At 46.0% G+C, this 14,482-nt stretch overlaps 2 protein-coding genes across 4 annotated transcripts in view; one reads left to right on the forward strand and one right to left on the reverse strand.

Moving 5' to 3' along the window:
- Nucleotides 1-794: 794 nt before the first annotated feature.
- Nucleotides 795-7,615, reverse strand: commd1 (copper metabolism (Murr1) domain containing 1). The gene is made up of 3 exons (XM_060046184.1): nucleotides 7,402-7,615; nucleotides 6,014-6,307; nucleotides 795-1,256 (listed from the first exon to the last, which is right to left on the reverse strand). The coding sequence occupies exons 1-3, from the start codon at nucleotides 7,573-7,575 to the stop codon at nucleotides 1,149-1,151; spliced, it is 576 nt and encodes a 191-aa protein (XP_059902167.1). The 5' UTR covers nucleotides 7,576-7,615; the 3' UTR covers nucleotides 795-1,148.
- A 1,595-nt stretch (nucleotides 7,616-9,210) lies between these two features.
- The window catches only part of LOC132453278 (protocadherin Fat 4), a 33,066-nt gene continuing 27,794 nt past the window's right edge, over nucleotides 9,211-14,482 (forward strand). The window contains exons 1-2 of one of the 3 annotated variants that reach the window (XM_060046069.1): nucleotides 9,425-9,443; nucleotides 9,600-9,714. In XM_060046069.1, the coding sequence (XP_059902052.1) occupies nucleotides 9,648-9,714 (67 nt within the window). In that variant the 5' untranslated portion in view covers nucleotides 9,425-9,443; nucleotides 9,600-9,647. Of the gene's footprint in view, nucleotides 9,715-14,482 lie in introns of all 3 variants that reach the window. The other 2 variants (XM_060046070.1, XM_060046068.1) reach the window with 2 other exon arrangements.

A 14,482-nucleotide genomic window follows, 5' to 3' on the forward strand; every position in this document is an offset into this window, starting at 1 on the left:
GATTCTATCAACCGCAACAAAGCTTTTGTGACTTCCCCAAAGAGGCTCCATGCGAAGGAGACATGACCGCATTCATAACAGACAAAAGTCAAATAAATATCGATCAGCTTGATTGCTGCCATGTTTTATTCATAAGCGCACATGTGTTTACAAGCGGACACGCAGTATTAAAAAGCGGAAGCGCTTCCACACTACCAAGTCGTTCCAAAGTCTGAACGTTACAAACGCTAGGAAGCACTCGAGCTAGCACTCTATTCTCATCTCCATAGGACGCGATTAGCAAGGACGCGTCCTAGCAAGGCTGCAGCCTTCACTTTGGGAAACAGCCAAGGTCTAGTCCTTTTTCCATCAAAAAGATAATGCGCTTTAAAATGATGCGCATCAAAAGTTAGTGCGACATATGTGATGGAAAAAGGGTTATATCGCTCTAACGCCGATTTTGTCGCACTAAGTTAATTCGCTCTGCAGAGGTGGTTTTGGGAAAGTTCTAGCGACATAAAAGTAATGGAAAACGGCTGAAGCGATATAGAAAAAAAAATGCGCTTCAACACGGCCATTGTGACACAATTTTAATTCGCTATAATCATTCTGTCGATGGAAAACCGTTTAGGCGCTTCTTATGTCGCTACAAATTAATTCGCTTTAAGAGTTAATTCGCTTGAAAATCTGATGGAAAAAGCGTTAATGACTGCATCACAACAAATATCCAAAATGGCAAAAGTAAACATGCATGATCTAATTATTTGCTGTTGTGCAGAGACTGCAAATGAATTAAATGTGAGAAGGTCCAAAGCTACAATTAAAACTCATGTTTAATCAAGTATTTACGGTAGGCATCTTCCAATACAACCTAAATAGTTAAGGAGGAGTTCAGCTTTAATAAGTGGGTTTGTAGACAATGAAGACGTTCACTGAGGCCCCAAGAGGAAACGATCGGCTACAGCTTTGAGGAGTAACACAAAATGTTTTCAGAAGTCCCATCATCAGCTTTCTCTCAAGTTGTAGAACGAGAGGATCTGTGCCGGAGATAGAATCCTCCACCTAATCCTCCTCCAGGTCAGCAGGACTACAGACACAATCAGTCTAGGACTCCTGTACAGGGCAGCAGGACTACAGACCGGTCCGGTCCTGTACCGGTCTCCGTCGGTCTAGCTACGTTGCACGACGGTGTCGATGCTCCTCTGGATGTCGGCCATCTTCTTCAGCACCTGGTTGACGGTGGCCTCGTCACACTCCAGACGCACGTACTGCGAGTCCTGGGGGAGGAAGAGAGTGTGGGGGGGAGGGCAACGTCAGTCAGGCGGTTGGGTCAGTAATACTATGGAGTAACCCACTGCCGCATGCAGGACAGCAGTGACGACCGCTCCTGACGACTTTGTTGAAGGAACATATTTCAAATGCAGAACCTGGTGCATTCCTGGTCTGCAGTAGGATGATCAATACAAGCAATCATCACCTGCTAGTCTGTCAACATGATGCTGATGGCTAATGTTCGTTAGTGAAGCCCACGTTGTCTGGCCCGACGCCATGATGATGCTGACATGTACATAAGTTGACACCCTACCCGGCGAGGAAGAACCCGATCTGTCATCATTCAGAGTATGAAGAAGAAGAGTATCACATGTCCTCGCCATGAAAGCCTGTGTAGATAGCGTAGTTACGGGCCTGTCAGCCAATCAACTGTACAGCAAGCCCATTCAACCAAGCCCATTCAACCATTCATGAATGATGCAATGTGTACAATTGAGTGACATTGAGTGGAAAGGACTTGGCACACATTGAATATAATATTCATAAGTATGTTTTAATTTGTGTACAAACAACAGCGCCCAGATCAGCCAAACGTTTCTAGAGATAACATGTTTACATTTTTAATCATAATCCCCATCTTGCTTGTACACTATGACCTATGGTTAAATAATTTCAATAATTGAATACAAATCAATCTTTGCAGGAACCTCCTCCCTTGACAGGGACTGTATGGAGCCACCACCAGCCATACATAATGGAACCAGCCACAGCCTGCTTTTAGAAAACCATCTGTTAACACAGCATGCTGAACAATGGGCCCTCAGGGGTCCCCATGGGGGCCCGCCCTCATTATGGGGCCAACACTACTGGTGCACTAGCGTGATGTGTTATGCAGGGACCAAACACCAATAGTACCTTGTCAACCACAACGTATGTATTACTAATGACATTGCTACTATTGCAACTCCCTTTTGGTATTCAAACACAAACCTCTTGATGCCTCAGGGTACCACCAAGATCGAGAAGGTAACCATACAAATATTATAAACATCGACATTATATCATAAACATCCACATTAGATCTCTTTCAGAGTTGATGTCTGCAAATTGGCGTCCTTTCCCCTCAGAGTTCCCCTAGAGAGCGGCCCAGTGGCTCGGAGCCAGAGGCATGGGTCTGGGTCTGCAGTAACAGAAGTGGGCCAGAACTCTCTCCATTAATATTATTAGACCCACTAAAAAAGAGAAGAAGAAGAAAGAGTGCAGGAGCTATTTTGAAATGGGGACAATAACTTCAGAATAATTCCAAGGAGGAGGAAGGGGAGGGAGAGATGGAAAGATTTAAGACAAGGAAGACCAAGTAGATGAAGTCATGAGAGGGGTGCTTCATCAGAGGACAAGACCAAGTGGATAAAGACATGAGAGGGGTGCGTCATTAGAGGACAATACCAAGTAGATAAAGACATGAGAGGGGTGCTTCATTTGAGGAATAAACCAAGTAGATAACGACATGAGAGGGGTGCTTCCTTAGATGAATAAACCAGATAAAGGCATGAGAGGGGTGCTTCATTAGAGGACAAGACCAGGTAGATAATGAGAGGGTTGCTTTGTTAAAGGACCAGACCAAGTAGATAAATGAGAGGGGTGCTTCATTAAAGGACCAGACCAAGTAGATAAATGAGAAGGGTTCTTCATAAAAGGAGTCAGACCAAGTAGATAAATGAGAGTGGTGCTTTGATAAAGCACCAAACCAAGTAGATAAATGAGAGCAGTGCTTCCATAAATGACCAGAGCAAGTAGATGAATAAGAGGGGTGCTTCGTTTAAGCACCAGACCAATTAGACAAATGAGAGGGGTGCTTCGTTAAAGGACCAGACCAATGTTGCAATGCATTTCTGGACAACAATGGCTCCCGGACACCGGAGAGACCGGAGTCCCACATCAGTGCTTCATCAGACCAGGTGACCCCAATAAGGGGTTCTGATGTCCTCTAGATCAGACCATGGGACTATGTCTCACAACAAGAAGTTATGATGGCTCAGATCATTAATTGTCATCTGGCCAGCAGCATTCTCCTTTAGATGCACAGTGGTCGAACACTAAATACATTGAATGATAAAATGTCTCAGACAGAAGCATTGGGGTCTTAAAGGAGTCCTCATTGTCATGTTTATAAATCAAGGATTCATGATAATCCTCATTTTGAAGCTGGTTCCAGTTGCTAAAGTGTGTCTATTGAGCGACTCCATCTACTACACTCAAACATGGTCCGGGACAGGCTGACCGCTGGCTGCCTGTCCCCCCAGCCCTGTGCTGGAACAAAGCTGGTCTGCAGCGCTGCCTCACGGTGGGTGACCCTGATCTTCAACGCAAACGGGTACACTTTGTACTAGAGCCCGACCGATATAGGATTTTTAAGGCCGATACCGATACGAATATTTTGTGATTTAAAAATCCGATATGCCGATATATCGGCCGATATATATATATATAAAAAAATCCAGAAACGCGCAACAAAACAAACAGATTTCCCTAACATTGGTTATTTGTAGTTATCCTTTAAATCCTTTTCACTCTCAGCTAACACGTAACAACAGCAAAACTGGACATGGTAGTCATGAATTAAGTCATGCTTATCGACTTTAGAGAATTGATGGGGATGTTCTTTTAATTGTTATTCAAGCAATGTATGTCTCGTGACAGTTGCCAACTTACCAAGAACACACTTGCACACATGAACAACACCGATGATCTCCGTCGATCTCCGTCATTCACTGCCTAACTCTGGCTGAATCAGCGGGTTTGGGCGTTTGTCCTCTGGTGGACAAACTTTTATTTTTTTTTATATTCATTTATCGGCCATTATAAATGCCGATACCGAATAGTTTGAAAAATGCCTAATATCGGCCGATAATATCGGCCTGCATATATATCGGTCGGGCTCTACTTTGTACATGTGAACTCAAGATCCCATCCCCTGATCACTGTACCAAACAACAAAGGGTATGGCAGTTAGCAGTCATCAGGACAACTTATATTGCATTGTATAAATGGTGATGTGATTTATACAATCCTTATCTAATGCAACCAGTGCAGAGTTCAGTGTGTGTGTGTGTGTGTGTGTGCACACGTGCTTTGGTCAGGGTGTTGTTGCAGACAACTGATATCTATACTACTGATATGGATTATATATTGTTTCACTGATGACCCAAAGTATACAGAGCCCTGTGGATCTCTAACTGTCCTATCGTCCTCAAGGCTCCTTCCCCTCATGACCAACCTCATAATGACTGGGATTCACTCTTTCGTTAAAAAAAACATTAGTAGTCTAGTCTGTTTATCCTTTGTAAATATGAACAAATGGATACAAACACACAACCCTTGATAATGAGATCTCCACCAAAGCCAGAAACCCGTGGGCCCCGTCAGGGACACAGGGAACCCTGAGCAGGCTTGGCCTGGGGAGCTCCACATCTACTGGCCTCCAGCAGCCTCCCCACCGCAGCACCCTGGGCCATCACCACTAGTGGAAACATTGCTATGCTAAAGTGCTATCACACTACTGAACTAGCACACATGGTCAGTCGCTTTCCATCACCATGCCAACATCCTGGCCCGTGGGTGCTAGGCTGCCATGGTTCAAACACTCACACTACCACCCTATTACCATGATAACATACTAATGCCCACATGCAAGCATGCTAGCGTGCTATGATCCCAAAACGCATAAGGCTAATACAATTTCACTCTACGATTACACATGGTCATTCTTTGTTGCATTCTCTGCACTACACTGGCCCCCTCTTGGCCCTGCCTACATCAGGGTAGACCGCTGCCCATATCAGGGTAGACCGGCCCCTGATTACACCAGGGTAGACCGGGCCCTGCCTGATCGTCTAACTTTTAACCATCATCTACGGGACGTTAGTTAAAAGGTATAACATGTAATTTCTAAAGACACAGAGAGACAGGGCCAACATGAAGGAGTGACGCCGACATGGATAGGTTAAAGTCCTGACCTCAGGAGGGCGTTTCAAAAGCCCCTGGCCAGACACATGTTTACACAAGGTAATTTGAAATAAACCGAATCGCTCTATTGAATAAGACCTGATTAACTGCTGCCACCAGACATAAAACATGTGTACGCATTTGTTTGATGTGATACATGTGTGTACATATAAGGGAACAAAACAAACACGATTTTATCAAATTGCCATTCATTTTAGTAAGGTATTGAAGTTAAATTCTCTGTTATTATTAGATAGGCCTAAGTGTCTTTGTTGTTTAGTACGTGTACAAGAACCTGTACATGTTGGACCAATCCAACCAATTGGTGCTTGAGTTGTAGGACTACAGCTGCTCCAAGCACACGCCCAGCCCTACTATTCAGGAAATGCTCTCATCCAAAGTGATGAGTTGAGAACAGCCAGAGGTCATGAGCTCTGGCTCTAGGATGCCAACAGGTACGGTGGGGACATTCGGAACCAGTACCTTATAGTGGGAGCTCAAACAGGCATAACACTACCCTAGAAATGGGGGTCAAATCTACAGCCTACCCTGCTGCTTCAAATCAGGGAAGTACACTTAAACGGACACCAGTTACACCAGTAGACTGCGGGTTGGGGTTGGGTCATACGCAGTAGTATGGATACTTCTTCATCTCTTCATTGTAAAATTGAAGATTGGTAAAATATGGTGGAAATATGAAGTAACTGTGCATAATGTTCCCTAACGACAGGTGACAGTGAACCACAGGGGGTTTGACCTGGGAGGGGCGTCCCAGCTCCAGCTCCAGCAGGGCCACAGGCCTCCCCGGGGCGGCCTCCGGCCCCCGGCCGCTGGATGTCTGCAGGTCCACCCTCCAGGCCAGGCCCCGCAGGCCGGGCTCCCAGCGGCTCTGGGCTAGCAGGCTCTCCCGCACCCTGGCCCGCTGGCTCCTCCAGAAGCGGGAGATGGCGCTGGCCTGACCCTCGCTCATCCCTCCGCCGCCCTGCCTCTTCATCTGGGCCGTGAGGAAGGCCTCCAGCTGGCCGGGGTCCATGTCCGCCATGGCGATGGACTGGGAGGTGGACAAGAAGGAGGACACAGAAGTTATTTAGCCTCCACACAGAAATGCCTAATTGATTATTGTGAGCTGCTGTGATAAATTAGTATATTGCATTTATATGAACGACCCCTTTCATAAAATATGTATGCTTACTCAACTTAAAGGGTTTGTCATTTTGGCATTGAGTTGACAAAGAGTGAATTCATGATAAAGTATCATCAAAGCATTGATGATGGTAAAAAAAAGAACACGTTCCAAGACACCGAGTCACATAATCAGTGGGCCGGCAGTGCCCTCTAGTGGCGGAGCTGATGCGACTCACAACGAGCGATGTGACAGCGTTTGATTGAAGTGACACAAAATGACCATGTCTGTACTGCATTCAGTAAATAGGTACTCGTCGTCAACGTCTACTTTCTCAAACTACTCTTGAGTCCTGACATGGACATGTGTTTCAGTTCAACTCGTGACCGTGTTAACTGGTGACCATCAGCCGAATGCGTCACTTGTTGTCGTGGCTACGGCAGCTGTTGGAAATCGGGAAAAGACTCGGGAAAAGTACTGCAGCTGATCAATATGCTGTGGCTCAACGGCACAATGGAATGGAATCTGAACTTTCAAATATTGCCCCCCCCCCCCCCCCCCCAAATGGTATGAGTTCGAATCCCGTATTTGTTATTAAAAAAAACACACATTTTCCATTTATTTTGGCTTAAAATTGTTCTACGTGACAAGTTTCCTCCAAAAGACTCCAAATATGAATGAGATGGCTATGTTTTTGACATTTTATTGAGAACAAATCAAAGAGGCATTCGCAAAGACAGCTACGAGTCTTTTCCCGATTTCCAACAGCTGCCGTAGCCACGACAACAAAGCCACGCATTCGGCTGATGGTCACGAGTTGAACTGAAACACTGGAACGCGTCTCTAAACACCAGGAACAACTGATGACAGAGGCTATAGGGTCAGAATAGAAACGTGGATCTGTATACAACTCTTAATCTCAAAGTATTGACGCTTATTGCAAACTGCAGCATATCGGCGACCAATCCTCCAGTGCAACACTAGGAATCCTTCGACTCGCAGGGAGATCCAGACACGTGTACCTTCAGCAGGCCTCTCATCTTGTCGTGCAGGGCGTGGAAGTCCTCCGGGGACAGGTCGGGGTAAAGCTCCGTCCTTAGGAGGTCCTCGGTGACCTCACCATGGTTGTGATATGCTTTTTGAGCTATTCCGTTGAGCAGCCCAGTCAGAGACTTGGCTGTATCAATGTCGGACATATTTGACTATTGTGGTCATGTGATCTAGAGGAGGTCACGTGCATGCTGCTTCTGACAGGTCACATGGGCTCGTTTGGAGCGCCATGCCCAGGGCAGGAGGCTTTGAGTGGGCATGCAATACAATAAAACAATGCAATTACAAAGCGATTTGAAACTGGTTTGGTTTTTCAGTGTTGACTCAGAAACGTGTTTTTTTATGACCCAAACCAATTAATTAAAGTACTCCGTATTATGTAACCCCCGTAAAGTCTAACCCCAGGGGTCACTGTTGCACATGTACTGCAACATGCACGACAAGAAGCAACGGTCGATGTTAAATTACTTTGATTGTAACTCTGAGCTTTCCCTTTAATAGGCTAGGTGTAAAACGTTGTTTAGAATTGACCAACACCACTTCTTTATTCACATTTGTATCAAGAAAGAAAGAGCCATCATCATCATGCCACCAGAGAGGAACGTCCCTTGGCGGCGTTTGCGCTTCCCCCGACCCTCCGAGGATCCTTTGCGGCCCCCAGACACGGCGACCACGGCGGTGATCACCACACAACCCCCACCTAAGGGATCAGCCGTTCCCGCCGACCCTAACAGCCCGCACATTGTCCCCATGGACAAACCATGAAACAAGGCGAGGTTGCGGCCGGCTGGTATACGGGGCGATGCGAGGGACTCCAGGTGGTGCAGGGCAGAGGAGAGCCCGATGAGTGCTGGCTGGCAGCGTGGAGGAAAGGCGGGCAGGTCATCCAGGAGACACGGAGAAGTGTTAGGCTACAGCAGGCCTCTAACAGACTGACTGGCCAAATGGACAGACGTGTTCACTAACGCCTCGTTTCCACATACGTATGTTTTTCGTATCCGTGCTTCCGTAAATTTACGGAAGGAGTCGCTAGTGTTTTACGTACGGACATGAATTTATTTACGGACAAAAGATGGGGGAGCGTATGATAATGGCCGTTTTTAGGAGACCGGTACTTTGGAACATGAGGATCGACATATACAGAGATAAAAACAAAACAAACCAGGCTTGGAAAGAGATCGGCGAGGAGTTTGGCCTGCCAGGTACTTACATGTTTTGTGAAAAACATAAAAACTTTCATACGGTATCTCCGTAAAACGACGGCGAAAGTTAAATTTTTTGAACGTATATTACGGACATACCAGACAGAAATTTTACGGAGTCCATTCATTCCTAGTCCATTCATTTACTTTCGCCGTAGTTTTACGGAGATACCGTATGAAAGTTTTTATGTTTTTCACAAAACATGTAAGTACCTGGCAGGCCAAACTCCTCGCCGATCTCTTTCCAAGCCTGGTTGGTTTTGTTTTTATCTCTGTATATTTCGATCCTCATGTTCCAAAGTACCGGTCTCCTAAAAACGGCCATTATCATACGTTCCCCAATCTTTGGCTGACCGTAAATAAATTCATGTCCGGAAGCACGGATACAAAAAACATACGTATGTGGAAACGAGGCGTAAGGCTTGGTCCGGAGACCCCCGTGTGGGGCAGCGCTCCGGCAGTGGAATTGATGCGGAGGATGAAGAGCTGAGCAGAGGAGCAGGGAAGGGGAATGACAGACTGATTTTGTTTCTACTCTTTTAAACCTTGTATATTTTATTTCCTTTTTTGAAAATTATTATTATTATTGTTATTATTGGAAAAAATGAATCAATGTTCCTTGTTCCTCAACTGGAAATGAGAAATTTCGGACAGTTGTGAGCTCATAAGTGAAATGTCTCTTATCAGTGTTAACCAGCAGTCATGTGATCAGCTATGAGCTCATGAGCATCAGCCGCTCTTTACAGAGCCTCGAGACCGGACCGGGACCAGGAGCCAATGAGGACGGTGGTTCTGCCGCCATACTCTAAAAGGTCATTCTCCCCATGGTTTCCACTGGAATGAACGTCAGAGATCAGATAAATCAATATCCTCTTAGTAATGCGCTATAAAAATGAACAACATGTCATAAAAGGGGCTGGGTGTGCAGCCAGCAGGTGCAAGGGTTACCTGACGTGTATCATCAGCAGGTCCTGGTAGGAGAGAAGGCAGACACAGAGCTCTACCGGCAGTGAAACATGGAGCAGCTGTGGCTATGTGTCCTCATGCTCTCTGTTGGTGTGACGGTCGTCCAGGGCATTCCAGGTGAGTGTGACATCTCGTATTTTACCTTTCATTTAATCGCACAGATGGCAATAATAGATTCAATATTTTGTAAGTTGGTATTTGCACCTAGTTGAATATATGTTTGGTCCCATCGAAACATACTGAGGACATTTAAACAATGTTAGTGTAACCTTCTGGTGACCCCTAGAGGTGGGGTATCTATGCTTAAAGTCTATATCAGGTTACTTAAGATTCTAGGTACAATTTTGATTAGTAAGGAGATTGATTGTAGCTTAATACACCGTTAGATTAATGAGACCTCCAACCCACACAACAAACACGTGACCACGAAGGGACAGAATAAAGTTACGTATTTATTTATTTGAAGTAATTTAAATAAACCAAAAATGTATCCCGCATGGGACTAGTCTTGGGGCCAAGAACCAAAAGAAAAACTGAGTAGGCTACTCAGAATAAAAAAGTATCAAAATAAAAGAATCCTCAATTTGGTTCCTTAGCTTCGTTCCTACCACCACCTGGATTTTGAGCACAATGTCCATGCAACAGATGTCCGATGAGAGATTATGGCATCCAGGAAAAGCGATGGTGGTGGAAGCAATTCAATCAGTCCAGTTGAAACAGTCGTCTCTCAAAAGAAAAGCAGCCAGGATAATCCGTCTATTAACTCGGAAAGCACTTGTACGGAGCTCTCCCCGGAAGACTTCTCTCGAACCACTTGCAGTTTTCTCTCTCTAACAAGTGTCTCTAATACAGTTTTTTCTATTAGGTATCTTATCTTTATCATTTAGGTATCTTATCCATATAATTTTCTTCATCAATAAACTATCGCTGTTGCGTGTGTGTCTCGTATCTTTCAGCCTACTAGAGTAGGCTACTTCTGAATTCCTGTAATTCCTGTACTTCTGAGTTCCTTTGGAACTACAGAGAATAACCTGGGTTACATTAGCTCATCAGCAATAAACAGCTGGAATATTATCTTGAAATATGCCTTTTTGGGGGGATGAATGTTGAACTGAACAAATGAATACTTTTGGCCATTACAAATCCTTATTAGATACACCTTTATACATCGTTGTGCCTAGCCCATAGTCAGATACATTGACTTCCTCCATAGCACCACCTACAATAAAACTATGAAGCAATGCAAGGCGAAGTCCGACCAGGCCCGAAAGCAGGACTCAAGCCAGAACCAGAAACAAAAGCACACAAGTAACACTAGGGGCCCTATTTTAACGGTCTGAAACGCAAGTGGGAAGCGCAAAGCGCAAGTAGCTTTGTGGGCGGTTCTACGGCGCTATCGCTATTTTACAGGCGGATAAATGACACTTGCGTCGCGGCGCAAGTGTCAAAAGGGTTGGTCTGAAGCAGCCTAGTTACCCGTAGGTGTGGTTTGGGCGTAACGTCCAACAAACCAATGAGAGTGCCAGCTCCCATCCCCTTTAAGAGCCATGAGCGCATTTGAATCGGACGAGTTGATATTTTGACAGCGCATCTGCAGTCTCCGATGAGACAGATGCACATGAATTTCAAACTGCAAATGGCTCAGTTTATTGCCAAATAATATGGCCTAATTCACACATGGAATAAGGGGTTTTCTTCCACAACTTCAGAAATACTGAGTCCTCAAATAAATTTCGGCAAAGAAAACGTATATGATATAACATATGATATGCGGTAACTTTGGTTCTATTTAATGATATGCGCAATACATTATAAACATTGTTTCTTATCAGTATTGTATGCTATCCTAATATGCATGTGTCCCCGCGGTAATAGACATTGCCATTGATTGTATTATGCGTTACGTGTTTAGTTTGCGTGTGTTTAAACAGCACACACGCGCGCCCGCATTCATTCATTCTTTTTAACACTCACTCGCGGTAAAACAATGTTTTTCACGATCAAATACTCATCAATCCTAAAAGTTATGGGCATGTAGGCCTACACGATGTATGTGTCAAGAAAATATGTGTTTGCTGTACGGTGTTTGCAGATGCATTGATTTAAAAGTACAACTTATTACCGCTGCATCAGCTGTTCTTTCCCAAATAATTTACCAAGAATGTGCGGCTAGGTAGATGGGAGAAGCAAAGTGTATGCGCGAGGTGCACAAGCAATCCGTATGCATCGCATGCGCATGTATGCATGCGCCCTTAAAATGGCATCTGAACAACGCGCCACTGACTTTAAACCAGGTATTTCCTGGTCAGTAGCGCAATGGTATTCAGAAACGGCAAAATACCGTTTACGCCAGAACACGCCTCCTCCTTCCGCCGAACCGCCCCTTGGGGCGCATGATCAATCCCTAATTTACCGGCGAGTGGCGGTGGTGGGAAAAGAACGCTCTGCGCCAGTTGTAAACTAGCAACGACACATGCGCCAGTGAATAAGTCACTTGCGCCGGATGCAAGATAGGGCCCTAGATCTTAGGGTTCTTTCTCATTGCATCCTTCGCTTTAAGAGGCTGAAGGCTGTGGTGTATCTGAATGCAGTACATTAAGGGTTAATGTATTACGCGGGTTACGTTACAGTAGACCAATAGGATTGTGTGTGTGTGGTCACATGATGCTGGGTTCGTGCGTCTTCATGTTAGTTTAATAAAGTGCCTGTGATGTCAAGACACAGTTGTCCGCGCTGAATTAATATTCCTCAAATAGGGTATACGACATGGTGTCAGAAGTGCTGTGTCTATGACCCGAAAGAAAAAGCACAGGACACAACGGTCCACGGCGACAGAGACGGAGGGAGAGACATTGGTGGATGTTAAGAGCGAACAACGTGAGGGAAACGTTAACGTGCAACAAGCGAGCATGGCGGCTAGTGCACCAACTGCTACATTCAACATCCAGCCACCGGAGCCCTTCGATTTCAACAAACCGCTCGATTGGACAAAATGGATCCGGAGGTTCGAGAGGTTTCGGCAAGCGAGCAACTTGACTACGAACTCCGAGGAAACTCAGGTTAACACTCTGATATATTGTATGGGGGATGAAGCCGACGATGTATTGAGAGGATTAAAACTGAGTGATGCAGACATGAAAATGTATGACAAAGTAAAAGACGGATTCCGGGATTTCTTTGTTGTGAAAAAGAATATTGTGTTTGAACGTGCATGCTTCAATATGCGAAAACAAGAACCAAATGAGACTGTCGAGGCATTCGTCACTGCCCTGCATGCTTTAGCAGAACACTGTCAATATGGGGACTTGCATGATGAACTCATACGAGATCGGATCGTAGTGGGGCTTGCAAACACCAGACTTTCTGAACGCTTGCAGATGGAGGAAAAACTGACTTTGCAAAAAGCCATTGATATGGCAAGACAGTCTGAAGAAGTCAAAAAGCAACAGAGCACACTTAGGGGTGACGCTAGCAGTGTGATGCAGATGGAGGGGAGCTCCATAGACAGACTGATAAAAAAGGGACAGCAATATACCAACTGGAAAAGCAGCGGCGCACATTCCCGCCAACACACGCAAGGCAGAGACAAAGGCATGCAGCACAGCGCCCAGTGCTATAAGTGTGGGGGGCCTTCTCACGAGTGTCCCGCCAAGTGTCCCGCCAACGATGCAACCTGTCGGGGCTGCGGAAAAAAAGGCCATTACCAGCGTGTCTGCAGAAGCAAGTCTGTGGTAGCGTGCATTGAGGAAGAAGAGGGGAAAAGTTTCTTCTTGGGCTCTGTGTCATGTGAAAACAACATGTGGGCGGCTGATGTGCAGATAAAAGGGAAAGTGATGAAATTCAAACTTGACACCGGAGCAGATGTAACCGCCATTTCGGACAGTGACCTGAAAGACTTGTTCCCGGGGGCACAAATGCCTGTCCTCCACAAGCCAGAGAAACCCTTGCTGGGTCCAGGAAAGATTCAGCTGGAGGTAGCTGGCTATGCAAAAATGCAGCTGATTTACAAAGCCAAGCAGACGGAGGAGAAGGTCTATGTGGTCAAAAACCTGAGCACACCTTTGCTCGGGCTACCGGCCATTACTGCCCTGGGTCTACTCATTCGAGTCGACAGCGTCACCATGGACTCTTTAAAGGCAACCTACCCAAAACTCTGCAAGGGCCTAGGCGACATCAGGCGTCCATACCACATCCAGCTCAAGCCAGAGGCCGTGCCATTCTCTTTAAAGACTCCACGGAGAATTCCCCTGCCTCTGATAGGAAAGGTGAAGGAGGAGCTCCAGCGGATGAAAGAGATGGGGGTCATCAGGCGCGTCGAGGAGCCAACGGAGTGGTGCGCCGGCATCGTCGTCGTCCCAAAGAAGAACAGCCAGCAACTACGCCTGTGTGTGGACTTCACGGGCTTGAACCAGTATGTGTGTCGAGAGAAGTATGTCCTGCCATCAGTCGACCAGAGTCTAGGAATGCTAGCTGGAGCCAGAATCTTCAGTAAACTAGACGCAAACATGGGATTCTGGCAGATTCCTTTAGCTGAGGAGTCAGCCAAATACACAACATTTATAACACCCTTCGGACGGTATCACTTCCAGCGTCTTCCGTTTGGGATCAACTCTGCGCCCGAGCACTTCCAGCGTGTCATGGCGGAGGTGATAGATGGACTCGACGGGGTGGTCTGCCACATCGATGACCTGCTGGTGTGGGGAAAAGACCAAGAACAGCACGACGCTTGTCTCCATGCCTTGTTGAAAAAGCTTGAACAAGCAGGGGTGACTTTGAATGCAGACAAGTGCGAGCTCTCCAGGAGTGAGGTGGTGTTCCTCGGGCATGTCATCACCACGTCAGGCATCAGCCCCGATCCAGAAAAGACAGAGGCCATCAGGGACAT

The sequence above is a fragment of the Gadus macrocephalus genome, chromosome 3, assembly GCF_031168955.1.
Source record: "Gadus macrocephalus chromosome 3, ASM3116895v1".
Classification (NCBI taxonomy): Eukaryota; Metazoa; Chordata; class Actinopteri; order Gadiformes; family Gadidae; genus Gadus; species Gadus macrocephalus.

Bases quoted from the DNA above. Each gene is read 5' to 3' on its own strand.
- commd1 (XM_060046184.1), bottom strand. From the start codon at position 7,575: ATGTCCGACATTGATACAGCCAAGTCTCTGACTGGGCTGCTCAACGGA. The intron at 6,308-7,401 runs GTACACGTGTCT...TCCACCTCCCAG, and splicing joins AGATGAGAGGCCTGCTGAAG to TCCATCGCCATGGCGGACAT. The intron at 1,257-6,013 runs GTCAAACCCCCT...TTCCTCCCCCAG, and splicing joins AGCTGGGACGCCCCTCCCAG to GACTCGCAGTACGTGCGTCT.